Here is a 27,991-nt window from a genome sequence, read left to right as displayed (position 1 = left end):
CGCGCCGCTCCGCGCTGCGCCATCCCCGCCCCGCGCCGCCCCGCCCCCTCCGCCCGCGTCCCTCCTCAGCTCCGTGCAGCTGCCCGCCGTGCTCCGACCCGCCCGGCTCCGCTCCGCCGCCCGCAGCGCCGCTCCCTTCACCGCTTCGGGGCCGCTCGGCTGTGAGCACAGCGCCCGGGCGCACCGCCCTGCCCGCCCTCCTTTCCTCCCTCCTTTCCTCCCTCCCTCCTTTCCTTCCTTCCCCTCCCTCCCTCCCCCGGCCCTTCCTCTCTCCGCCTGGTGCCGCCACCGCCGAGGAGGAGGAGGAACATGGCGAAAGCGGAGCAGGTCCTCAGCCTCGAACCGCAGCACGAGCTCAAATTCAAAGGTACGCGGCCGCCGTCCTACGCCGCTGCCCCGCTCCGGCCCCGCCGATCCGCCGCTCGCAGGCCCCGCTCCGGCGGCAGCCATTTTCCGGGGGCCGGGGCTGGGCGCCGCCGCGAAAATGTCCTTCATCGCCGCGGCCTCTCCCGCATCCCCGGGCGGGGCCGGGTGAACAGGCGGCTCCCGGCGCGCGGCCCCGCGGGCTCCCCGCCGCCCCGGGCCTCTCCTGCCCCCGCCGCCCGCACCCACCCCGCGTTGCGGGCGGTGCTGCGCGACCCGGGGCGGCCCGATGGGGAAAGCGCGCGGGGTGCGGGGAGGCGGCCGCCGCCCGCAGGGCCCGGCTCCCGGCAGCGCGGCCCCGCTCTTCCCCCGGGCTGACCTTCCCCGCAGGGCGTGGGCCGCCCGGGCCGGGCCTGGAAGGAGCGGGAAGGCGGGGGAGAAGGGAACCGCGGGCGTCGGGAGGGGCCTCGGCCTCCGCGGAGGTGTGGTGGAAGGAGAAGGTTTTCCAGCTGACGTAGCGCGGGGCCGCTGCCCGCTGAGATCCGGCCCCGAGGCGCTGCGGGACGCGAGATCTGTCAGGGCGCGCGGCGTTGGGGCATCTGCCGCCGGGGAAGCGCTTGGCTCGGCCGCGTTCCCGGCTGCGTTCTTTGTGGTCAGCGCCGGAATAACGCCGCGAGCCCCTTCGGTGCGCGCACTGTGCGCGGTCTGACTGCCCAGAACTCAGCGTTTTTTATGTTAAATAAAGATTCTGAATGGGTTTGAGTTACTGCTGGCACTGAAATGCCAAGGTTGTAACCTGACAGATAGTGCTGCTGTAATACAACGCTCAGGGATTACCAGGAAGCATTCGGCAAGTTTATTTATGCTCCCGGAGTCAGAGGTACTCACAGCTTCATACGAATACCTGGCCAGTAGCCTTTATTTAAAAATAGTGATTTATTTGCTGGCGCCTGGTTAAACTGCTCATTATCTGAAAGGCTTTCGTGGAATGCTTTACACTTAGGGGAAGTCTCTACCTGGTTTTAGCAATAAACACATCAGGACTAATAGTGCAGAGTGGGCTTATCAAAAAAGCCTGGTAATAAATGCTGGCTGGAATGAATGTGTCCTTGTGGTAAGTTGTAGTGTTTGCATGTTGTTATGGCAGCGGAATCAAACATGCTTAAGAAGTAAGCTGTTGTTCCAATATTGTTTATGTTAAAGGCTTATTTTCATCTTGTTCTGGATGCAAGTAATGTTATTTCCAACCAGAAGGCAGATCCAAACTCAGGTGGGCAAAACGTGTGTCCTGAGTTGGTGCTGACCAGCAGTGAGGCTGCGGTTGTGGTTCGAGGCTTTGCTTTCAGCACAGGCAGGTACAGCAGCAGGCTGGCTGCTTGTTGGGGTAGTGCTGCTGGGTCAGCCCGCCTGGCCTCCGCCATCGGGAGCCACAGTTGTTAAATCCACCAACCACGGAGGTTTTCTGTGTCCAATTTTCAGCCAGCAACATATATTCCTCGTAATGTAAAACACGGCTCGACTAGCTGCAAGTAGCAAATGGCTTAGCTTTAATGTGTGCTTAAATATTAATGTTCAGATAGGCTTAATGCTGCGGATAGCCTTCATCTGCCTTGGCCATAAATTCTGCCCTCCAGTCCTTCCTGACAGGAGTGCTGACCGCTGTCCTTCATTCAGGAAGGGCCCGTTTGAAGCTTTCACCAAGTAACGTCTGCCCTAAGAAGTCCCCGTCCTGCAGTTTGTGATGGTGTATTGCCTGGCAGTGTGGAGCTGTGATTTTCTCACCTTTGTAAATAGCGGTGTTTATTTGCAGGGCATCGCTCTGCACGGAGCGGGTTGATGCATGACAGACGGCGGTGGTGCTGCTGTGCTCCTGCTGCCTTGCTGCCGTGCATGGAAAACTCAGGGCAGCGGTGTTGGTGAGGTGAGACCGTAGGCTGGGCTCCACAACACCAGGAGTGGGGAGCAGCCTTGGTCAGAATGCAGTGGGGTGGAAAAAGCAGACTGTTACCAGCTCTGTTGTTACAGCGTGATTCTTGAATCTTAAGATGTAGAGGGAGGTGTGACAGTGAGAGGAATGCAGGAATAAGATACCAAAGTCAGGTTTGTTCTGTGTGTCCCAATGCAGGACTGCAGCAGTCTCTGTCAGCCAGCGCTTGCAATTAAAGGAGGGTTTGAAGATGTTTTTTAAGAGTCTTATGTACCCCTTCATTCGCAGCAATTCCTCTCGGCGTGTTTGGAGCTCTCTTTCAAAACGCCACCTTTGTGTCTTTTTGCAGAAACACCAGAGAAGATCTTTGTGCCAGAACGTTTTTTTCGTAGCATGTGAACATGAACAGGGGTTGTCTTTCCTCCCCACCTCCGCCTCCTACACCATAACACATGTGCTCCAAAATAGCTCGGCCGTGTGCTGAAGCACAGTGACAGGCTGCAGGATGTGCCCCTCCTGGCCGCGGGTCTCTGCTCCTCGCTGTGCTCTTTGATGCTGGCAGCTCTGACTTCCTCTGGTTGGTCAGCAGAGTCCTGCAGCCTGGGTGAGAAAGGCTGAAGCATGAGGCTGTTGTTCAGGCTTTACTGGTAATGAGCGATGAAAAAGACCATATTTGTTCCATGTGATGTTTGCACCTACATTTCCTTTTCTGTTAATCTAGGACTAAAGAGCATCCAACGACCTGCTGAGGGTGGTAAGTTAAATTGCAGTGGTCAGGGGCCTGGCTGAAGGTACTGACTGCAAGCTCAGTACAGATGTGCAGCTCTGGTGCCTTCTGTGAAGCACATGTTGATAAAATCGTTCCTTCCAGTGCCGTGTCTCTGCTGTAGGATGCTGCCTTATTCCTGGTGAAGCACATCCATCCTCCGGCAGCACGGGCCCACCTGGAGTAGATTCAATTCCAGCAAGCAGAATACTGTTCGATTATAACTCATTTTAGAACTTGCCTGGATCTTTAGCTGCTTGAATGCTATGTTCTTTGCAGCGCAGTGTCACGATGCAGGTTGGCAGAGCGTTCTCACACCTGAGGTGCTGCCGGTGGAGGTTGCTCCCTGCGCACCACACGGGGCTTTGCTCCAGGTGAGCCTGGACTAATGACTCAGCACTCGCTGTTGCAGTGCTCCCCAAGTGGCAAGTAGCAGTACTGCCAGGATAAATTATTCCTTGCTTGCCAGCATAAATTATTGCCTGTTGGAAATGCTGTTTCCCGTTTCCAGTGTGTGATTTTTCCACCTGCATGCGTGCAATACATCGCTGTGTGACTGTGCGGGAAAGGCCACAACAATAGAGCAGGACGGGCAGTGCTCCCCATGAAGCTGTGGGCCTGGCGGTGCTGCTTCCCCTCCAGGGAGGGCTGTGCTGGGCCCTGGGGCCTTCCTGCAGTGCTGGTTGCAGCCTGGAGCAGCCTGCATGACAGACCAGTGGCTGCTGTACTGCAGGAGAGTTTGAGCTCTTTCTTGTGCATTTGTGCGCTGTAGCCAGGTCTGTGTATGGCAGAGCAGGTGTGCAGACCTCCTGTCGGACAGATTGTAGAATCACAGAATGGCCTGGCTTGAAAAGGACCACAATGATCATCCAGTTTCAACCCACCTGCTATGTGCAGGGTCGCCAACACCAGACCAGGTTGTCCAGAGCCACATCCAGCCTGGCCTTGAATGTGGGTACAGAGCTGAGGCTGCTCAGCGCAGCAGTGTATGGGGGTGGTTGGCCTGGTGTGCATGTGTTACCAGCGGCCTCAGAGGAGAGGCTCAGCACTTCATAGGCGCTGCAGTTGGCAGCTCCTCTGCCGCCCTGCTGCAGCCTGTGTGCGTGGGGATCTGACTGTGCTCATCCTGTGTTGGATAAATAGGGATTTCTCATCACTGCCACCGGAACAGGCTTTGTTTATGGATGTGAAATACTGACAGTGTTGTGAGAAGTTGCCTCTTTAGTGTAATTAATATGCATCTTTTAAGCTGAGAATTTATGTGGTGTTTCCTTTTAACTGTTAGAACCCTTCTGGTGTTGTCAGTGTAATGGCAGTCGGTGCTTGGGTTTCTTTGCTCTCCGAGGCTGTGCCAATGGCTGTCTGCTCTTCTGCTGGAAAACCTGCTGCCCTCTTCTTTGCCCTATTTCTAATAAAGTCACTGTTAGATCAAATAGGAGTAAGCCCTCACATCCTTCTGCATATTTGAATTTAATTACCAAGTTTTACACTTAAAACGAGAACACAGTATTTCAGTAACAGCCTTCATAAATTTGTGTGAATTTATGTTTCATTACTCATTTTCTAGTCACGTTTAAATATTTGCAGTTCATGTTATGCTAGCTATTACTGCGACTTTGGCAAAATTAGTAGCTTATTCTAACTATTAAGCGTTCATTCTAGTTGGACAGGCTTGCGTCTCACTGTGTTATTCTGATTTCATATGTATTAATTTTATAAATACTCCATCACTTTCTACAGACTCTTCACTTTACAAGAGCAGTGCTGGTGACTGATGGTGCATCTCATTTTTGGAAAGGTGGAGGAAGTTGGAGGCAGGGCTGCTTTGTGCTTCTTTAGCTGCTTGGTGCCCTGTGCATGATGCAGGACACTGTCAGGTCCACAGGGACAGGGTGAGGAGCTAATCAAGAGAGGGCTAGCAAAAATTTGAGCCTTAAAATAGAATGTGCTTTTGGTTAGAGACCCAAGTAACAGTGACTCGAGATGTGTGGAGCTGATGAAGTTTAGCCACGTTTTCCATTAGATTTAATTAATGTATTTAGGTCTCCTAAGACTGCTTTGATTTCTTGCAGTCATCTTGAAGGCTTCAGCTGGTGTGGTGTATGGGTTAAGGGCTTCTGAATTGTTTTGTACCACGCTGATTCTAAGAACTGCAGTTGAAGTAATGAGCAGTAATGGGAGCAAAATATTACTATTTCTAGGAAGGTCCTGTAACTGTTCTTTTAAGTGGCCATTGTATTGGAAACTCTTGTGCAGTTTCAGCTGTGGAACCACTGCACTGATGCACGGAAAGCAAGGCTATCTAGTTGGTTATTGAGAGCTCCTCAGGGTGGTGGAATGCCTGTCCGGATGGGATGATGGCACATTTCTCCTATTCATCGCTTCAGAAAATGCCTGGTAATGACATTGAATATGTATATATAAATATAGGGCAGAGAGTGACTGCCTTGAGCCCTGGGAATGTGGCAGTCATGTTGAAACAACGGCACAGGTAATGTGTCACAGCAGGTGCAGGTTGACAAGTACATGGCAGCACAGTCTGCTTCCCAGCTGCTGCTCTGCCTGCGTGCGGTGCCTTGTCACCTGGGAAAGAGGAACGGGCACTGAGAACCTGCATGGGTTTGTCTGATCTTTGCACTGGAAATGAATTATTGCATCTCCTGTCTGTTCAGGCTTTGTAAAGACTTACCAGTAGTTCTGCAATGGTGTGTTTATTTTTAAACGGGTTAGCTACCTTTGAATGCAAAGCTGAATTTTGCTTAATTGTACTTTAATTCAGAGTTAGGATTGTAAAAATCAGTGTAAACCTTTAAATAGTCAGATCTGTTTTGATATTCAGCTGGAAAAATGGCATCATCGCCATAGGGAGTGATCCAACTTGATGAGCTCAGCTCAGCATGCATCTGTGAACAAGTGCCCGCCTTAAGAGAAGCGTAATTTGTTGTAAGGTATTGTGTCCAATGAGCTTTGGATTAAGTGGGCAACATCACTTCTGCATAGGTTACAGTGCAGTTCTTAAAGAAAACCGGGTGACCTGGGAGTTTCTCTTGTTTTTGCTTTCCCTGTGCCTCTAAACACAGCTTTCTGCTGAGCTGCAGACAATGCAGGAATCAGATGACCCTTGCTAAGCCTGCCCACGTCTTGCGGTCACATTCGTTTTCTACTGTCTTGTTACCATATCAGTCCATGTGCTTGGAAGGACTCATAACTGCTGAGAGCAGTTCCCAGCTGGTACAGTAACTGTCTTATGGCTTTTTTTCTTTTGCCAGTGAGGTTGGTTGTCTTTGAGAGCTTTATTGATGATGTTTGCAGCAGTTTTGTTAGTGGTAACAGCTGTTGCTTCAGACTTAAATTTCATCTTTGTTTTTGTTGGGAATGTGATCTTTCACATTATCATCACGCTGCCGTGAGCCCTTTTTTCCCTCCAAATAAATCCTCGCTGCTTTACGTGATGATTTGGTTAGGCTGGGAGTCCTTCCCAGTGAGAGCTCCGCTCTGCTCTGCTCCAAGGACGGCAGGTGCTCCAGCAGCGCTGCCAGGCACAGCACCCAGTGCTGGCAGCATCCTGCTGTGTGAGAAGCGAGGCAGAAAGGGAGCCTATCTTGCTTACTTATATCAATATTTAAGTGCCAATTTATCTAAATTAATGACAGATTTGTGCCAAATCTCTTCTTCTGGCTTTTGATTCAATATTTATTCAATATATAAATCTTCTTATACCTGAGATCTCTACAGAAGGCAAATATATTTTTTTAGTGTGTCTGGGCTGTTGCTGGACTGGAAGATGTGATCTGCTGGGCCACCTTTTGTAGAGAGGGATTTGTGCCATCAGTCTGGAGCAGCTGTCACAATCTTGCATAGAGAATGTATGCAAAGCAAATTGCCATTTCCATGTTTAATTCAGTGCAAGATTAAAGCATATGTGGATGGAAGTGCTGGAGTGTTTACGCTATTCAGGCAATCCAGGCTGGGAGTTGACTGGATGTGTCCTTCCTGCATTACAGCTCTTCTGGAAATTGCTCACCTCCACTGTAATTCTTCTGGCCTCAAAAACATTCCTACAAATTGGGCACGTCTGCTGCCTGCAGGACTTTATCCCGCGTCATTAGAAATTCTTTATGAAAATAATCTCTTTGCTAAACTATTTCAGCGTCTGGTTTTCTGAGCGGTAACCAACGTCCTTCACACCATGGTGCGGTGGATTAAAGATTTCATCGTTCTAAATTTAATCCTGTTTTCTTGGTTGGTTGCCACAAGGGGTGCAGAACAGAGGAGGGGGAGGTTTGCCTGGTGATCCATTTACTTTCAGTGCAGAATGTAGGATTGCATCTGTGTAGGACTCACTATGCAACCAGATCCTGGGCTTTCACAAACACTTCTGGAGACTTAATTTGACTTGGTTGTGCTTTAGAAGGCGTGTAAAATGACTGTGTAGTTCTTTAATTAAAAAATAAATAAATAAGACAAAACAACCACAGAATGTTTTGTTTTCCATCCGACTGCTCTTTTCATCTAACCAGTTATTTCATCCTCCTGGTGCTGCTGCTGTTTCTCATGCAGGAGCCCAGACCTGCAGCTCTTCGGACTGCCCTTCACCTGCTTGTATTTGCAGCTGTTGAGATCTCTGGCTTTCAGTGCGTGTTGCATCTTTTCAGAATGTTTGCACGTGTCACCTTCACTGGTTTGCAGTGGCTCCTCCTGTGGCCTTCCTGCATGTTCACCAGACCAGGAACAAAGGTCTAAGGGCACTAATTTAAGTGTTTTTACAGCTGTTTTTATGCTGTACTTCTTGATATCACTCATACAATGATGCAGATAATGCTTATGAGAGCTTAGGTTTGCAGAATGCAGTTTCATACGTGTATATCGTCCTGTGCCAAACAGTATAAACCATGGGTATTTTTTTGCCTTCATTAAGTTCTCCCACTGCTTCTGACTGATTTCCTATTTATTTATTTTTACTCTGATCTTTACAGCACAGTTAATGGGCTGGTTTTCAGATGGTTCTTCAGAATAGCATCTTGCTAAATGCAGGATTCCTTCTCATTTATAGATGTAATTAGTATCTCACTGCCTATTTAATTTTTGTGGGTTTGGGTTTTTTAACTTACTTAGAAAATCTGCTACTTGTTGTGCATCCCAAAATCTCTAATTTTGCTCTTTTCTTTGGTATTTGCAATTTGGGCATAATTCTGCACTTAACGTATTTGCAGAGTTGCTATGTAAGTTACACATCAGATTTGTCTATTTGAAGAGTATTTATGAGCATAAAATTAGATTGGTTCAGTTGCTCCTTCCCTACCATTTGCGTGTGCATCTGAAATAGAGATTAGTGATTAAATTAGACTCAACAAAATTGCTTGACAAGTATAAGGAAAAGGGTACTTTGGGGTGGGGTGTGGAAGATAAAACAGTGCTGCCTCTTGCCAGGAGATGCTTCCCAGCACCTTCAGTCTGCAGCCAGCACAGCTCTGGGGCAGCTGCACAGCAAACCATCACACCCCACTCCACTGCTGCATCCCTGCTGCTCCCCAGGGCCTGTGCTTTGTTTCAGTCCTTTTGATACCAGCTGTGACTGTGTGAATGAGGCTATGCAAAATAACTAGGTATCTTATTATACACGGGCCTTAGTATTTCATGCTTATTGAAAGAGATGTGGCTGCTGTTCCACCAAGATGAGTGTGGCCCTGTTTTCTGACCTGTTTTCATACCTGCGGAGAGTTGTTATGTGTGGTATTGGTGAATGGAATGAACAAGGTAACACAATATGCTTGGCACTCGGTTCTGAAGGGATATGAAAGCACAGTTGAAACAGATATACCTCTAAAAGCTAGCCGGCTGTTGTTGGGCTTTTGGTTATTTAATTGTGTGCGGAAACCTGATTTAAGGTGAGGATATAGAATAAATATTTCTTCGTGTATGGTTTTGTTGCCAGAGATTTCTGTAAATAGTGTTTGAGTCTAATAAAAATCTGAAGAGGTCAGCTGGGGGAAGGAAAACCCCAGATGACACTGATAGCAATACTATAGGAAGGGCATATTCTTCCGTTTTGCTTGCAACCTTGTGAGGCCTGACAGTTCTTAGAGCTGTGAAGTCAAACTGTTAATAATCCTCTGAGGAACAGGAGGTGACAAAAACTACATGGTAATAGATATTCTGAAAATAGTCTTCAGTCTCGTATTTGTCTTTTGACAGTCTTTTCTTATTGAATGTGAGGCATGCTCTGGCAAAAGTAGAGTCAGAATAGGCCAGGGAAGGACCCTGATTAATCCATCCAAATGGAGTCATTTACTGCCAGCCCTGACCTGACTTTAAGACCTTGATCATGTAATTTTGCTGCTGTTCTACGTGCCCTTTTTTCCACCTCTTAGACCATTTTATTGATTACATGCTATAAGAAAAAAAATAAAATAAATCACAGCATAAATTATTGCATGGAGAGCGATTTGGATGGCACTTAAAATAATCTTTTCATCATGGCTTGCACAGCAAAAGTAGAAGTGGCTACTTGACTACATTTGCTTTGCTTTGAGGGCTCTTTGGTGAGGATGGTCATAGTAAGGTACAAAAGTGATCCCACAAGGGCGCAGCTTTTAGGGGCTTCTTTATAATATCCACGTGAGGACTGAAAAGTTCAAGTAATTTACACAAGGGTGAAGAGCAGCCTGAGTTCTGCCTTAAAAGTAATGACCGAATTTGGGTTTGCTCTGTCCTTGCAGTGAGAGACTTGTGAAATAAAGATGTTTATGCAACACGGGCACTTCTTGTTTCTTTCTTCAACTTCTTTGATTTCAAAAGTTGCTGATGCTCACTTAATTATGAATGTCTCCAGAGCCAGATGGTGGTGGTGATTAAAACTTGGCATCCAGTGCTTTCTAAAACACTAATGATTTTCTGTAATTAGGTAAGTATTCTCCTGACTTCACAGAGAGAGAAACTATAAGGGTCCAAACCTGCTTCTGTTTTGGGACTGCTGTCAACTCTTAAGGCTTTTAATAGCAAAAGATCAAGCTCTCGACTGATTTGCCTAAAGATGAGTAAGGTGGTGGGAGACCTTGATTGGATCTTAGGTCTTCTTGATTCACAGGCACCTGGCTGATGGCTCAGAACGCATTGCTTGACATTTCAGCTTTTTTCATTTCAGTATTTATCTTTAAAGGTCGCCAACTTCATATGTAACTTTCAAAGTAAATACATAGTAAGGCAATGCTACACCTGGTATTGAGCCCTCTTGCTAATGTTTAGTTTTGCCACTGGTGTGTTTATTTTAACTGTCTCCCTGTTGCTGGTAGGCACCCCCTGAATAAAGTGTGAAGCCCTGGGTTGTGGAGCTGGTGCCTTCTAATGCCTTCTAATACGTGTATGTGGTGCTGAGTTGGAGTGGTGAAAACTTATTTAGGGACAGGTGATGAAAGTGCATCTAAGATGTTCTGAGAGTTATATGGACAGGCTGACGGGAATTTATTTGCAGTCTTCCTAGTCAGTGATTGCCGTTTTCACCTGACTTGTCTGCGGTTGTACCAAATGATACTTCAGTGCATTTGCTCTGAATAAGACTAGTTCAGTAATGTCATACTGCTGGGGGGATGCCCCGCATTAAGCAGATAAGAATTTGCACTAGGTTGAAGTACGAAAGCATGTGCCTTCATTACTTCAAACAACTATGCCAGCACTTCAAGAGGAAGCGTGACTGCAAAGCGTGTGCCTGGATGTTCTAGTTTTAACCTACTAAGTAGGAGACCTTGTTACCTTAATTTGATATGTCTGCTCTGCAGGAAGGTGCAGGTCCCCAGTGCCAGTGTCTGAGCACTGCTCGGTCTGGCTGAAAACTGATTTTCTTTTTTCCCTTCCTCACTGTCCCCTCTCTCACTCCGTCTTTTAAGTGGATTAATTTTGAACCTTAGCAGCTCCTGGCTCAGTTCTTGGTGCAGCAGATGAACACTGCTGAAGCAGTTGGTAGAAATGAGAGGTCAGGCCACCTCCCTCTGCAGTGAGACAGGCTGGCGCACGAATAAACTGACCATGGGACTGTGGCCCAGCTAATGCTTGTAGTTCATGATAAAGAAGTATTGATGATAATATTTGCACATGCAGATCTGCAGAGGACTGTATCTGTTTAGTTTGAAGTCTGCCAAGCGTGTGCTATCCAACATGTGCCATCCAAGCTCTGCCTCTGATTTTTACACTAACTTCTTTCACACAGCAAGTCATGCTACAGCAGTAGTCTTGCTGCACTGGAAATGCATGTGTATGAGGGTGGGTTATTCGCCAGACTAAAGCAAGGAATTTTGATTAAGGTATGAATAGTTGATATGGATCTGCTCAAGGGGTGTAGCTGTGTAACATGGTTACTGAAGCAGGGCAGTAAGGAACTTAAAGCAAGTGCTGTGCTGACCAAAGAATGATCAGCTGGGGTTTGCTGTTTCAATTACATGCACTTTTTTTTATTGCAGTGAGACTTACTTAAAATTTAAATAGCATTGACATCATGTTCTTTTGACCTGATTCTCAGGCATTTGTATTGTTACTGAAGTGATCTGGGGTATTATAATGCAATGTACTGCAGAATGACAGTTTTAGGAAAGATTGGTACAGCTCTGGTGTTTGAATCGGAAATGGAGCATGGCAAATTCGGAGATAATGCTGTGATCTTCAAATATGAAAGCTTGTGTACGTATCTTCTGGGTGGGAGGCTGCAGTTGTAGCTCGAAACTGGGCCTGATGAAAAGTAATGCCCTGAAAAAGCATTATAGTTGTTGTTGGTCCTGAACATGATGTCTGTGGTGGGTTTGGGTTTGGTTTTGTTGTGTTGTTGCTTTTATTTTAGTGCCTGCTATTTAGTAGATGCCCGCTATTCCATTAACATAAGTTGACTTCATTCTAATTGCAGGGAGAAGTTGGGTCCTTGTGGAATATTCCAAACTCTAACCACCAGATTCTGTTTGCTACATTCCTCCTCCTAGACCGCTCACTCCCATGGCAGCTCCGTGCCACGTGATGCACACACAGCCCGAGTCTCCCATAACTTTGCCCTTCCTTTGGTACCAGTGGCATTTTTTTCTCACAATCTTTATAAACGGGAATAATTTGTTGTGTTTGTTTTTTCTAAATGCGGACTGACATTTGTCAGTGCATTTGTTACAGAAATAGAAGTTTCACTTTTCTAGGAATGAAAACAGTCACAAAAAGATGATTTTGTTTTGAGCCGATTCCAGAAGATCCAGTGCCCCACATTGACAAGCAGAGCTCTTGGGTAGGTGTGTGGCCATACCTGGGAAAAAACCTGCTCTCCCCTCGCACAGCCACATGCCATTCCCTCGGGCCTGTTGGCTGTCACTAGAGAGCAGAGCTGCAGCTGCCATGAACCCTCCCTTCAGCCTCCTCTGGGCTGAGGCAGGTGCCCTCAGCTGCTGTTCATACATCTTGCAGGAAGCAAAGGCCAATCTCCCATTTCCCACAGCCAGCCTCCCCTGGAAGCCTGACCCAGGCCTCAGTCCCAGAGCAGCAGGTGCTCAGAGTTCACCTCAGCCCGAGCTGGCAGCCCACGGCACTCGCTTCTGGAAGGCAGGCCAAGCAGGGCGATAGTATTTCACTGCCGTGCCCTGATTACCCGTTATACTCAGTAGTCTATTTCTCCTTCTCTTCTGTACTTCAAAACACCTGTATTGACACTTTAATCCTGCACTTGTCTGTTTCTATTTGCTTCGCTCTGCTATTCTAATAGCGGTGCTGTACTGAATGGGAGTTTGCTGAAAGCAGACGTCAGCCCTGTGGTGCAGTTGTGCTGGCTGACCTCTAAGAGCCATAATTTGGGGGAAATGTATCTAAAAAACATTCTGTAGCCTTGCAGAGGGAAAAGTTGAGCAGACAAGAAGAAATTATTTCAGTCTGTTGGAAGGTTTTGCTGCCAAATATTTCGGTATGGTCTGTGTTAGCAATAAGTAAATCCATTTGGAAATTATTTTACACATAGAATTATTGTCATATTACTTTTACAAACAGCAGCTCTGTGCTGGGGCGCACAAATCCCACATGCATTCATGGATCAGCCAAGTAAAAACACCGTATTTCCCACAGGAAATCTGTCCCAGCATGCAGACTAGTAAAGCTCTATTGAGGATTGCAGCTGCACATGTAGGGCTGTGTGCAGACGAGCCTCCCTCTGCTGGAATAGCTCACACTGTAATTTTTGTAAATGGACGTTCATAATGTTAAGGCATCAAGTAATTTCTTCTGAAATGTTAGACCCAATTAGGTCTACCTGAAAGATCTGCTGCCATCTTTACATACCGAAATGTTTTGCTGGATTTTTCTGATAGCTGGGCTTGTTGAGTTTCTTTAACAGCTCTTGGCTTCTGCTCAGTTATTTTCCATCAGACCTAAAGAGCCCGCATGCAGAATGCAGACAAAACTTCAACAGCTGTATTTCATTCTTGTTTGCATCTCGGTGTTTCACCAGGTGCAGGTTTGGGTCTTTCTCATTGGATCTGAGCGTTTTATTGCTTCACCTTCTTTGCTGCCAGGTTGCATTGTGAATGCAGAGCTGGCTTGCTCGGAGAGCAGGCAGAAAGGTGGCACGCTGCTGGCTGAGCATATGAGCATATTTATTATTACTATTAATTATAAAAATGATCGTTCACAGTTTTTAAACATTAGGGCTGTCATATCTTCAAGGAAAAGAATTGACAGAGTTTTTGTTGTTTTTTTTTTCTTTTTCGAGTTTACTTTTATTTCTGGGGATAGGTGAAGGTGTTTCATTCAGTTAGCAGATAACTTCTCTTGTGCAGAAGACAGCTGATCAAAGAGGGTTTACATTGCTGTAATCTTATTTCTCCACAGTCTGAGTGCAGTCACACAACACCTGCCTCATTTATCTGTGTCTTATAGAAAGTCAGTAATGAGCCTTTCCCCTAACCCAGGGGATTCTGATGGTTTCAAGTAGGTAGTGAGTCTATGAGAAGTTACTGCTTGTTGTTTCCGAACTTGACAGTGGTCTGATTCCGGCTTTGCTAATACAGAAATCACTGCCAGTGCTGACAGCATCCAAGAATTCCCCTCTTTGCGTGTGGTTGTTTCCTGTCTCAGTAAGGCTGGATTTTTTTATGAAGATCTCTTCTGATGTATCGTTTGTTGTAGCCAGAAGGATTCTTTAAAAACAAGCACATGTGATGCACAGTGGACGCTCGTCTTGCTGGTTTTGGCACAGCCTTTCTAAATAGCGGGTGGAAGGCTTCATGGAGGTGCTGCTTACACACGCAGTTTATGAGTGTAAGGCACAGTTTACTGACATCTGTAGGTTTCAGTATCCTCCTCTGCTCTCTGTACATTGGTGTAATTGGTTTCTCTGCAAGCCTGGGTGATTCAACAGTTAGAATGGAATAACTGATACAGCAGAGAATTTGGCTTCATTTGAATACCACGTTGTTGTGTTGGTAGTGTGTATAAATGATTCCCCCCTTTTTGTTTGCTATTAATGATGAGCTGTTGCGCTGTGAGCATACAGCCATGCTTAGTGGCCTCACTACATTCTGGACTTTGCGTGTGTGGTTATCTGTACGGGCCATAGATGGAAGTTGAACATCTAATTACTTTATAAGATTTGTGAGCAGAGATTTGTAACCTGCTTAGCCTCTACTTGTCAAGTGCTTTCTGATGCAATCTAAATCCTGCTTTTGCTCTTCCTCAGGTCCATTCACAGATGTTGTCACTACGAACCTGAAACTCGGCAACCCTACAGACAGAAATGTGTGCTTCAAAGTTAAGACCACAGCACCACGTAGATACTGTGTAAGGCCTAACAGTGGAATTATTGATGCAGGAACATCAATTAATGTTTCTGGTAAGTCATACAAGCAGTTCTTTAGTGACTGAGGATGGCTTCATCAAATGAATTATTTCTTGGACTGTTTTGCAATACAGAAGTACTGTGTAGAATGCTTGTAAAAGCAGGAGGTTACGATTTCATGGAGGAGCAGCCATTTCATATATCTTTGCTTCTCTTAGTCCTGCTCTAGCAGTAATGGGTTTGTTTTGACGTCTTGTTTTGAGGGAGGGAGGAGGAATATATAAATAATTTATATGGTTCCGTAGCAGCCTTAGCCAGCCTATCCAAGGCAGTGCTGCTGCAGCCCTGCCCTCCCAGTGGGATTATTTTGGTACAGTCAGCTTTTTGCCAGCTTAACTTCCTGAACCAGCTCACTGCAGGATCTAACGAGTGCTTGGACAGGCACACTGAGGGAGGAATAAAAATGGGTGGACTGCAGCCACGCCGATTCAGGCTGATAGTTGGTTGCCAGACTACCCAATATAACCAACCAGTTAAGAAAACATTTATTTTGAAACCATGCTTGTTTTGTGTTCCTTGGAGATGTAATATGCTTTGGTGCTAGAAACATCAAGTGACTAAAACTGTGCTATTTCATATGAAAGGTTAATGATTTTCTCTAATGAGTCAGTAGTTCTTCACTTGCCAAAGTTTGGTAATGGAAAAAACAAAGGAGTGGGTTACATTGGAAGCATAAAGGAGTATTTTTATAGTCTAAAGAACTCTTTCAAAGCATTTCTCAGTGTCAGGCTGCAGAAATCAGGTCTGGTTTTTGAATTTCAGGAATGATTTCTGAAGATTTGTTTTTACTATTTTAATTAAATTTTAATGCTGCATAATGGAAGCAGATGGGTTACTGGCCAATGGGAAAATGATCAGAACAGAAGTTATATATGGCAAAACACATAACCTGTCAATTAGTCTCCTACCAGCTGCAAGGGTGGATAGTGGCAAGACATGGGAAATGGTTTTGACGTACCCTGCATTTGCACACTCACTGACCTTTTCTGTTTAGGCTTTCAGTTGCATCCAATGCAGTGTGGCTATGATTGCAGAGTTGTGCCTCACTTGCACTTAATTTTTGGAGCATGTCACAGTGAGGCAGTAAGCAGTGCCACGTGGTACCTATAGCGAGGGGAAGGCGGAGCAGTTCTGCTTCAGGAGAAGGCTGGCGCATATGCAGTAAGCTCTGAAATGACTAATATGTAAATGAAAAAGGTCTCTGGAGAGGAATTGAAATTTTTAAAACTGGGGAAAATTCCCAAGTAAAGCTGCCTGTCATCTATGCTAGCTACAGGCAAGCATATTAAATGCACTGAAATCAATGAAGCGATAAGGAAAATGAGCGTGGTTTCTAGCTACAAATTATCTTTACTCTCTAAAGATGGGGATTCTTTTCATCTCTCAGATGAACTTTCAAAATGAAAAGCTCTTTTCCTTTGCTAGCAAGTAACACGCTTTTTAAAACATCTTCTTGATCTCAACTTTTTTTCTTAAACTTCTGCTTACGGTGACCCTTTGCTCTGCCTCGAGCAGAACATAAGATAGGCAAGTGCTGTGTGAACCTGTATCTTATGTGCTTTTCCAGTCCCATTCTTCCCAGCAGCATCCCAAACAGAAACCAGTCCAAGACGTGACCTGAAGTATCCTGTTGTGAAAGGTTGCTGTGCTTACCCTAAGTTATGCTTTGCTCACAAAGCTGTGAAAAAACTTGCCTTTTTTATGCATAACTTTTATTGTAGTATTTGTGACTTATGATTCAGTTTTGCAAATGACTTCAGTATATTTAATCACAGAGCTTACATTTTTTGTTTTACTTACTTTCATGATTCTCTTTTCTTAGTCATGGTAATAAACTGTGCTAAATTACCAGCCCTTCTATTAATGTTATGTATTAAATGCAAGCTGTTCGCATACATTGTCCTGGAGGTGGCACATTAAGGTATATTTATGGGTAGATGATGTGAATTGGTTTCTTGGAGTATTACTGACAGTTGGGTTCAGGGCAGCCTTGTCTTCCTTGCACCATAGCAGCTGAGTGCCTTTCTTACATACAGTTCTACAGGCGTGTCCTATTTTGGTTGAGGTTCATAAGAAGGTGTTCTGTCCTTAGAGGCTGCTCTCAGAACATTATTTCATGCCGGGTCTTGGCTCGTTTCACACACATAAAACACTAGAAAAGCAAAGCTTTCTTTATTCTACTGAAGTGTTGGATACTGGCTTATTTTGCCCTATCACAGCTGCTCCTAAATACCAGCACTTTAGTCTCTGTCAGCATGCACTGCTTGCTGCAACGTCAGGTTTGTAGCCCATGTTTTCACCTGTTATATAATGGTGTGTAATTTTAACAGCTGAGTTTACGTAACTGTCAGGAAGTGTATGTGTGCTGTCACCCTGTTTGATTGCGTTTGGTTGTAAGTACTTGGCAAAGAAGGCTATTTGCACCCATTCTGTTTTTGTTACGCGTGTCTTATTTGAACAAAGACAGCTGATTTTGTGGCTTCCGAGAGGTTGAAATCTAAATAAAAGATATAAATGAATTCCAGATGAAGAGTGAGAAACTAGAAGCAGGTGCTGATGTCTGCAGCTAGGTGTGCAACGGGAGAGATGAAGGGTGCATGGTGTGCCCTACACAGAGCAGCCCAAGCAGACTCCTGGACATGGGGAGAGCTGAAGTTATCCTCGTGTTGTCAGTTACCCTGCAGGGGTTGGGAGTTAATCTTTTGTGCAGTTACCTCACTAGGAAGAGGTGGGTTGTGTTTCCTTCAGGACGGGGCTGCCCACAGCAGTTCTGCCCCTTCTCAGCCACCAGCCATATGCTGCCCCTGGCTGCATGCTGCTCCCCCAGGCCTCACTGGCCAACGTAGCAAGTGCTGAGCATGGGCCGCGGTGGATGTATGGCTTTCAAATGATAATAGAAATTGCTGGTGATGTTTGGTATTAGTCTTGTTAAATGCTTTTGTAAGCAGTTCTGGCTCAAAGAGAGTACACTAAAAACCCTTATGATGATGTAGAATTCAGAGGCTGAAGATATGCAGCAAGAACTGAGTGTCCTTGGAGGCTTCAGTAAGAGAAACAGGATGAGTTTTGTCATAAAAACTGCAGGATCATGTACTTGGATTTCTTCTTCTGTAATTGCGAGCGTTCCGAACAAAATGAGTGATGTTAGGATATTGTAACAGATCAGAGATGACCAAGTTGCTGACATCATGTGGCTGTGAATAGGGCAGATGCAGTGTGTGCAAACAAACGAGGCAGTGGAAAAGATAAGAGTGTAAATGTTCTCATTAATAAAATTTCATGGTTGTATACACAGAGTAACTTGTGCAGAGGAATTCAAGCCAGAACAGGTGTGGAGAATGAATGGGGGCCCTGACTCAGAGAGGACAGACCAAGTCTGGCTTGTTTAGTTTACCAGGAGGCCACGAGTTACTGTGATTGATGTCTTGGAATGCTACAAGTAAAGGACTCTTCCCCTTCTTTGATACTGAAGCGTAAGCACAGTGTTGGTCCAAGACCAAGTGAACGGGCCATTAATAAATTTAGATGGAAACCAGAGGAAGGCTGCTGATGATCTGAGCAGGGAGGCTGTTCCTTCCTGCTCTTGGAATGGAAGGTCGGATCCTGGCAGCATTTTACAGCAGATTTGCATAACGTCTTCCCTGCCTCGGTTTTCATGTGGTTCTGGTGTAAGGTATGCAACTGGCAGTCAGGCAAAGGAGCTGTACTCCCAGTAGTGAATTGTGTCACAATTAGGGCACTTCCATGGAACTGCTCTTTCACAGAAACCCCCAATAGTACGAGAGTGTGTGCTGAATGGTTTTGAATGGTTTGGTTTCCTCTTGAACAAAGGGAGTATTTTTGAGCTTCCCATCTGGCTTACAAGGCGTTTGCTGAATAATTTGTGTCGATGTGGCTTTCGTGTATTGATCTAAAAATACAAGTGCTAACAACGCTGATACTGTCAAGCCCTCTCTAGCTGCTTGCTGTTGTGATTCAGTGAGTGGAATTCAGAGCAGCAGTTGCTCAGTGTTCAAGACGGGTTTCAGCACTATCACTGTGGAAATAATGATTTGCAGACGAGCTTATGGTTACACCGAGCAAAGCAAACTGGTACAACTGCAGGTCTGGAGAAGTTCCCTCAGCTGTGGAATAGCTTCATGGGCCCAATGGCTCTTGCACATCATGTGGACTTGAAATAAATGTTAGGTGTCTGTTACAGGGGACAAAAAGATTGTTCTGCTTTTCAGCAGTGTGGTGTGCAGTGCTGAAATACACGTCACAGTTCAGTCACTTCTGTTTGGAAGAACAGTTTTACGTGGAGCCTGTTGAAATGAAAGTGTTTATTTTGGACTAGTATTTAATTATTGTAAGGCAAGTTAAAGTGTGTAATGAATTTGACTGCACATTTGAGACAATTTGCTGTCTCCTTTTTCCTGCAGCTTTAAAAGGCATGTGGTTGTTGATGGCCACAGATTGTGTGTGCAGTAAAAATGGCGCAGGCATAGCATATTCTGCTCATCAAAGGAGACAGATTGGTTTGGCTCTTCTTCATTTGCAATAAATGGGATCTTTGGATAACACTCGTACACTACAGATCCCTGCAATTGGTGTGTGTGAATTTCAGTGCATGTTAATAACACTGGTGCTTGAAAGTAATCCCAGGTCTTGAACCGCTTCTATTCATCGCAGTTGAACTGAGAGCCTCACAGACATGGAATGTGGATTTCTGTTGAAGTTTGTGCAGTTTCATTTAGAACGTTTTGGAGGATTTTTGCAGTATGTCTTTGACCCCCAAATGCGGGTGTTTTCTGCGTTTAAGACAAACAGAATTCCTCTGGTTTTCGGATGGAGAAAAAATGTTTATAACTTTCATAAGCGATGCTTTTATAACATTTAACCATAACATTCTGGCTGTATATTAACAAACTTTCAGCAACTTATTCTTGAAGGACAAACAATACTCAATGCAATAAATATCACGAGATATTCAGACTTTGTAGAGGAAATTTCCATCCTGACTTTTGAGCCATACTTGAGGTTTAAAGTGTTTGGCTTTACCTGGCTCTGCAGCCTTTCTCAGCAGCCATCAGCAATGCTGTGTGCAGCTGATCACACTGCTGGCTTGTTACTTCTATTGCAAGGATGGAGAAAAAAACTTGATTCTTTCATTGAGAGGCTTTCCTGCTGCCTCAGAAGATCTGTATGTTGTCCTGTTTGCTATAAATTGCTATCATGTTGCCATAGGTGTGTACAGAGTACTGCGTTGTGCTCATCAGTTCCAAACTTCACAGGCAGAAATCAGTGCAGACTGAAGAATTCTGTTTCTTTTAACTTCTTCAATATTTTTATTATATGCAGGGCTGCGGATCTCAGCTGTTCTTTTGTCAGAGGGATGCACTGCTTTGCAATCATGTTAATGTTTGTAGTTCTCAAATCTTGTAACTAATCATCTGTGCATGACTGTGCGTCAGAACAGAATTAATGTAATGTTATGGGGTTTCTCTTGCAGTGATGCTACAGCCTTTTGACTATGACCCCAATGAGAAAAGTAAACACAAGTTTATGGTTCAGTCTATGTTTGCTCCAGCTGATACTTCAGATATGGAAGCAGTAGTAAGTATTGAAAGTAAATAAAATGGATGTATTTCTGTTTCTGTAATTTATAAGACCTTTTAACATCATTGCTTCAGGGCTCTTTGGAAACCAGGCTGAATGTTCCTTGAGAGCATCAACAGATTGCTATTACAACCATGGTTGCTTCTTTGGAAGGCTGCTGTTAGTAATGGCGCACCAAGCTATGAAACATATGAAATTGTTGTAATTTATTATTTTTAAATATATATATATATGATATGATATGCGATATCTTTTATATTGCACATCTTTGTAGTCTGTCTTGACTCTTCCCTTGAGCAGCTCCTTTGCCCAGTGGGAACCAGGAAGATGGCTTACAAGTATTGATTTTTTCTTTATCCCTTCTGTTGCTGCTTAAACAACTAAGTTGCCCGTATAGATCTTATATGGTGGATTACAAGTGAGAGTAACAGAAGCAGATGGTTTTGCTACTACTATAGGAAAGCAAAAGGAAGCTTACCCTGCTCCAACTTCTGTTAGTTTGAGAGAATATTTAATAACTATTGAGGACACAATAAGTAAGAAGAAATGTCCATTATTCTGTAATGTCTGGGGCTACGTGTATATTTGAATGTATGCATATTACTTTATGTAAAACAAAACCAACAACAACAGAAAACAGCCATAGAACATGCAGCATGGTTTTTTGGTGGGTTGTGGGTTTTTTTTTGTAAAATTATGGGTTTTTTCAGTAGTCTTTACACGTCTTCTGAACAGCTCTTCAGAGCTGAGGCCTTTTGCTAGAGCTGAGAATTTCCCCTTTTTGGAAGGGATTAATGGCACTGTGTTTGTTTAATGGCCTTAAAATAAGATCCAGTGAGAGAAACAGCAATAGCAATGAAATGTCTGCCTCGTTATAAGCCAGTCTGCATCTCTAACCCTTTAATTTTATGAGTTACTTTATACCATATAAAATATTATTCTGCTAGCAGAGAATGTTTTTAAGGATCTAGATGGTCTTTTCAGTTTCCTGGAGCTCTCCAGCCCAGTGCCATTTCTTTTCCTGTAACATTTGATCACTTCTCAGTTTTGTTACCACTCTCCAAATATCTTCCTATTCTGGATAAACAGGTGAGACAAATTACTGGGCTACTATAAAGCTTTCAACGCTTCTCAGGCAGCCAACAAGCTTAAAATAGAACTCTGACTTCAACCACAGAGAAGAACTGAAGTACGATTCGGCTGTTTAGGATGAGTCAAGTTCTTCTGCAGGTTGCACAGGGGTTACCCAGAATTTGACACCTACTTGAGATATGCTGAGCGATACTGTGATACCAGAAGCGTGGTCAAAGTGAGGAAAAGCCATGAGAAGTCCCTTTTCTCTCTTAAGTTATCTGAGTTTCAGACTTTTAAGAGTGATGGAGTCTGGTCTTCTAAGCTACTGCTCAGCTGTGCATTTGGTTTCCATTTCTGGTTCTGTATGTGTTTAATGGTAATGCGATAAACGCTTGTGCAGTTTTTCCTAGGATGGTGTGATTTGTTTATGTACTACAGTACCTTTTCGATGTGTCTTATTATACTATCCTGTTTAATATTAAATTATTCCAGTGGAAAGAGGCAAAGCCGGAGGAACTCATGGATTCAAAACTTAGGTGTGTGTTTGAGCTACCGACGGAAAATGATAAGCCTGTGAGTATTTTTAGCTGCATATCAAGTGACTTTAATGCCTCAGTAAATCATGTTAAATGGCATGTGTGTCCGGGCAGCCATGTAAGCAACAGGCAGAGCGCTCTGTTTTGCTGCCTACATCACGTCCTCTTAAAATATAAAATAATACCATTTTAAATCCTAGTGATGCTTAACATTGCTAGCAGCTAACTTGAACCTTCTAAGTGCATTGGAAGCACAAGGAAATCTTTGAGTTGTCCTTTCTTTGTTGAGCAAATGATCGCATAGGATAAAAATGTGATTTTTAAACAAAGCACTGATTGGTATTGATAAAGCTGAGAGCTTCCCTGTTGAGAGATGTGATGAGGAAAGAAATCTGAATTAAGTGGGAATTAACAGCTGTTCTGTTTAGGGGTAACTTCTTCTATAACCTGTAAAAGTTATCAGGAGAAAACAAAGCAGGTATAGTAACAAGTTCCTGATACCTTATAAATAAAAGCTTTATTTTAAGAGATGGGTAGAAATTTGGGTGGGGAATGAGCGTTTTGTTTTTGCTAGAGCCCAGGCCCTTTGCACAACAGAGGGAGGATTCAAATCCAAGAGAAGCAGTGGGCTTTGGAGTCTGCAGCTTTTGTTTTCTGACTTGGGCTGGGAGTTCCTCTTCGCCACAGGAAAACAGGAGGATGGAGATGTGATAGCCAGCGGGGGGGAAGGATGAGAGAACTGCAGCAGAGCAGCTGGGTGGTTCCTGACAACATGCTGCTTCTTGGAGCAGCTGCTGGTGTTGTGCTTGGAGAGGGAAAGGTGTGGAAAGCACCACGACTCCAAGCAGAACGTCAGCAGATAAGTCACATTTCCGATATTGTGGGACGTGGTCTGATGGCATTTATGTTCACATATGTGCAAGGACTGAAAACAAGGGGTCCTTCTGTCAGCACTTACCTCTGCAGATCAGGTCAGGAAAGGGAAATAAGGGTTGAAGATAGAAAATACTACTCGTGAGTATCAGATGTGGTGTTAATAACTAACCAGAAGTCATTCTTTTTTTAACAGCATGACATAGAAATAAACAAAATTGTATCCACAACTGCAACAAAGACAGATTCCTCTGTAATGTCTAAATCAATAAGCTCTTCCTTGGATGACACTGAAGTTAAGAAAGTAATGGAAGAATATAAGAGGCTTCAAGTAGAAGTTCAGAGGTTACGGGAGGAGAATAAACAGTTTAAGGTAAAGATTCCTTCTTTTCCATGTTTGTTTCTCTCCTGACATAAAAGATTCAGACTGAAAGGTTTGGTTGCTTATCCTTGGCACGATATTTTAATGTTGTCAATCAACAAAAAGATGGTTTATGTTTCTCTTTATAAAGCCAGAAAAAAAATAGTCTGGAAATCAATGGTTCCTCTGAAAGGAACTCACAGCTCATGCAGTTGGAGAAGCTGATGGGATAGCGACCCAAAGGAATGAATCCCCACTCATTTTTATTTCTTTTTCCCCCACCTAATTTCCTGAGTCTGGATTAAGCATTCAGTGTTGGATTTGGCCCTGTGCTCTCTGACTGATGGGAGTTTGAGGGCAGCTGTGTGCCAATGCTACGTATTAGTCGTGATGCCTGTAGCACATAGTTGACATGACTGAAGTAACACAAGAAATGCATTTCTGGTCATACCCAGCATGTGACTGCGAAACCAAACAGATGAGAAACAATTACCACCGAGCTGGGGACCTGTTTTGGTTTCATTTATTATAGATATTTAGTTTCAGAGGTATCAGTGCTGATGGAGAATGCGGCATTTGTTAATGCTGGGCCCCAATGAAAGGAACTCTGTTCTGTCAGCTCTGATGTTGTTTGGCTGGCTGATGCACATCGAAATTCTTTGAAGTGCTTGTAAAACATTTGTGTTTTACTCATAGAAGTAACGTGTGTGTGTAGCAGAGACACGAGCTTAACTTCTTGTGTCCTGGTCCTTCTTGTGTCTCCCAGTACAATAAAAGCTCTACGAGTGTGTTTCATTTATGTCCTGGTTTCAGCTGGGACAGAATAAAGATGCTGTACAGGAGATCGCTAGAACTGAGCAGACATCTTACAGTAACATCACAGAGCTGTCAGCTGCTTGTTCCCTTTTGTGGAGTGTTAGAAGCATCTGTAAAACTTCGGAAAACTCCAGTAAAAAATAAAAACAGTAATTTAACAATCACTGCCAGCCACCAGGTGCTGTCAGTGCCAGACCAGGTAAAGGAAGGTAAATATTCAAGTGAAAAGTTTGTTTCCTTGCAGTAATTATTGCAGTAGTTACTGTTTCCAGACGTCAGTTCCCCCCCATCCAGATTTCGAGCAGCAGTGAGGTATCGGGCAGTCTGTGACTTTTAATGTGTTCCTGAAGAAAATGAGTTGCTCTTTGAATTCTGAAGTGGAAAAACACTGACTGGGTGCTTTGAGTTTCTCATCTGTCAGATTTTAAGGCTGCAGTAACTTCTGTTACAATTTTATTTCTTGAGTATTTCTTTATGCATAGACCAGCAGCTTTTGCTTCAACATCTCACGCTTTTCAGCTCCTTTTTTTTTTATCAGTAGAAGTAATAATGAATCTGTCTTCCTTTAGGAAGAAGATGGACTTCGGATGAGAAAGGCACCCCAGACAAACAACCCAATATCTGCTTCTGCAGCTGTTGTCAAGGATGAAGGGCACAGCTCCAGACTACTTGCTTTGGTGGTTTTGTTCTTTGTCATTGGTGTAATTATAGGAAAAATAGCCTTGTAGAGGCAGCATGCTGGAAATTGTAAATTGGTTTGATGGTTCTGCCATATCATTGGATTAAATTTATTCATAACAGTGTTTAAAAGAAAAAAGAAATTAATGTATGACATCTCACAGGTCTTGCCTTTCAATTACCCCTGCACAAATACTATGTAACATAATCTAGGAAGTTTAAAATGTACAATGAGGGAATGAATGAAAGAATATTCTTCAGCGATGAAGGGGGAAGAAAATCATGACTTAACACTACAATGGAATATTGTATATGTCATTTTAAACATTCTTAGTCCCTGGTACATGTTGCTGGATGACCTCTTTTTTAAAAAAAAAAGGAAAAAAAAAAAAGGAAAAATAGAAAAGAAAAAAAAAAAAAAAGATTCCTCCAGTGCTGGAGCTGGCCCTGTGGGGTGTTTGGAGCTGGGTTAGGCAGGAGGTGTTGATAACTTCTGTAAGATATGTTAACCCACCGTTCTGCTCATCAATTTAACAGTTTTTCTGTCAGTGTCTTCAACTCTGTGCAAGTTACCGATTTCTTGACACTTAAATGAATAGTGAGAAGCCGGAAAGAGTTGTACGTGGCTACGCTGAATGTGCTAGGCATCATTAAGAGCGTGTATTGACTGGTATCATGCTAGTTTGGAGTAAAAGTCAATGCCTTGTTCTTATGGAGGGACCAAGCTACATTGCTATTGGTTCATTTAGTTGAATTAAAATGTTATTCAGAGATGTTTAATGCATATTTAACTTATTTAATGTATTTCATCTCATGTTTCCTTCCTGTCACAGAATTGACTAATGCTTTATGGTATGAAAAGGCACCTGTTCTAAAGCCAGTGACTAGAACTAAAAATCTGCTGCTGTAGTGATGCAAGATTCTTCTGCCTCCTGTAGTTTTGGGCACTACACAATTGTTGGGAGTTTTGATCATCTGAGCATTGGGGAAACAGTGGTCAGGAAACTGTTTTTGTATGTAAATAAGACTATCTAGGGGAAAAAATATTAGTAGTAAACTAGTCCTATGCTGTCAAAAGACCAATCCTGTTTGATGATGTAGCATCTAAAAAAAGAAAAAAAAAAAAAAAAAAAAAAAAAAAAAAGAAGAAAAAAAGAAATTAAATAAAGCCCCCAAATTAATGTTTCTTTTGTTACTGTTGTTTTGGCGGGGAGGGAACAGCATTATCTGTCAGCTTAGTTTGTTTATCTCGTAAGGAAACCAGTAGCTGTGTTTCAGGAAGACTTTTCCCTGCCTCACTTTAAAATCCACGTGAGCAGCCCCGCTCTGAGCATCCCTTACTGGTGTGCTGTGTGTTGTTCACAGGAGCCGCGCTGACTGCTGAGCTGCTGCATAACTTCTCGTTTCTCACTTTAGTTGGATTCCTTAGTTAAGATGCTCACTATCGTATCGAACGTGAAGCAAAGGTAATTTTGTTTCTTTTCTTATAGAACTCATTTGCTTTAATGTGTTGGGCTTCAGTAGATGAACTGGCTTCTGAGCAAGTGAACCCTTGTATAAATCTTAGATGCTATGCCCAGAAACCATTTCTGACAAAATCTTTGTAACCATTCAAAGTGAAGAAACATCTTCAAAGTGTGGCTTCTTTCGCTCCTTTTTTGCTCCTGGGATTCCCTGAGAAGGGCGTTCAGGCAGCCACTGCCTGTCGTGCTCTTCTCCATCACTGACTTTGTGTTTGTTCATTTGTTCCTCAAGTGAAATTTCAAGTGAGATTTAATAAGAAAATGGCTTTGGAGGGTGGAAAACTGTTTGGTGTGTTCCCCTGAGGAGCACAGCTCTGGAAGTAGCAACAGAAAGGAGAGGTTTGTTACTTTAAAATGTTACTGCCTTCTTGTCTGCTCAGGATGGAAGGGGCAAAGAGCTGAAGTGTGGCTGCAGCGATGCACCTGGAGAGCGAAGCATGGAGATCAGTGGGACAGACTGGGCTGAGGGACCGAGACAGGTACAGATTAGAGCAAACTTCTGCAGAAACAGCTGAGGGGGCCTTTTCAGAAACACGAGGTTGTAAATAATGGGAAAAAAGATCATTCTTGGCTTTAAAGAATGTGTTTGAGAACTTTCCTGCAGTCTGCAGGAGGGGCAGCACCTCCAGTCCTAAACAGGACTCAAATTATCTTCATATCTTTGGCAGCTTTAACAAATAATAATAATCAAGGTCTTTCCTAACAGCCTAGACAGTAGCTTTGCTTTTGCTGGACTTGAAATGACTGCTCAGTAGGATCCCTGTCAGCTGCCCTTTAGCTGGGCCCATCTTTCATGCGCAAGAGAAAGAAGTTCCTAAAGGCCGTCTGTGGAGATACTGCAACAATAATCCAGCTTTTATAAGCTGTCCCTTAGGTGCTGCTGCTAGGAGAGCTTTTGTTCAGGAGTCATGGGAGGTGGGTATTCTGGAGGGCATTGTGTATCTTAGAATGCACACAAGGTTTAAACACATGAGGTTTAGAGCTCATGGATAGCGCTTATCACCTGGTGTCCTCCCACAGCACCAGCTGCTAGGAAACTGGTTGGTATGTGGAAAACAAGCTAGGACTTGCTCATTGTCCTTACTGCTCTTTTAAGATAGGGTTTCTGTTAGTTTTGCTAAGAGCCAGCAGGGGCTGCTTTGGTGGTGCTCACCTTGTGGAGCTCTGGCGCTGCCGTCTGCACAATTTGGGCCCCTCTGCAAACAGTCCTAAAACATCTCAGAGCCGAAATGTGCTGAGAAGTGAATGAGAAAATGATTCCTGCTCTTCTCGTGTGGCTGTTCCCACCTTGCAGCAGCGTTCTGTGTGTGAGTGAGGGTGTCACTGTGCACTGCAGCCATGGAGTGTGAGTGCACGTCAACAGCAGCTGTGTGTGTGGGCTGGGCACCCAGTTCTGGGTTCTTGTCAAGTAGCCATAGGGCCCAAAGAGTTAATACTACGTATGTAATGCTGAGAGGGGTTGGTGTATCATCACGTGATTTTCTAAACTATAAGACTGTAATAGTGTGGTGATGGCGTTCCGTGTTACTTTTTTTGCTGTTAGTGGGATATAGTTGGAAATTCACTTTAAATATTGCTGGGCTTTCTTCTCCCCAATAAACCATGAAGGGTTTCTAATCGCTGCACCTGTG

The 27,991-nt window shown here is 44.1% G+C and overlaps 1 protein-coding gene across 1 annotated transcript; it reads left to right on the top strand.

The window, feature by feature from the left end:
- The first annotated feature begins 25 nt into the window (after positions 1–25).
- On the top strand, positions 26–27,981 carry VAPB (VAMP associated protein B and C). Its single transcript, XM_072349803.1, has 6 exons — positions 26–367; positions 14,743–14,895; positions 20,393–20,496; positions 22,066–22,146; positions 23,179–23,355; positions 24,729–27,981. Exons 1-6 carry the CDS (start codon positions 310–312, stop codon positions 24,885–24,887), a joined length of 732 nt encoding a protein of 243 aa, XP_072205904.1. The 5' UTR covers positions 26–309; the 3' UTR covers positions 24,888–27,981.
- The last annotated feature ends 10 nt before the right edge of the window (positions 27,982–27,991 follow it).

Source organism: Excalfactoria chinensis, chromosome 15 (genome assembly GCF_039878825.1).
Source record: "Excalfactoria chinensis isolate bCotChi1 chromosome 15, bCotChi1.hap2, whole genome shotgun sequence".
NCBI lineage: Eukaryota > Metazoa > Chordata > Aves > Galliformes > Phasianidae > Excalfactoria > Excalfactoria chinensis.
The sequence above is the reverse complement of the archived record's forward strand: the minus strand, read 5'-3'. Positions and strand labels throughout refer to the sequence as shown.

What these genes read in the sequence shown, in the direction of transcription:
- VAPB (XM_072349803.1), top strand. Translation starts at nt 310, where the DNA reads ATGGCGAAAGCGGAGCAGGTCCTCAGCCTCGAACCGCAGCACGAGCTC. An exon ending in AACATCAATTAATGTTTCTG is followed by an intron (nt 14,896 to 20,392) that starts GTAAGTCATACA and finishes TTTCTCTTGCAG; the next exon opens with TGATGCTACAGCCTTTTGAC. An exon ending in CGACGGAAAATGATAAGCCT is followed by an intron (nt 22,147 to 23,178) that starts GTGAGTATTTTT and finishes TTTTTTTAACAG; the next exon opens with CATGACATAGAAATAAACAA.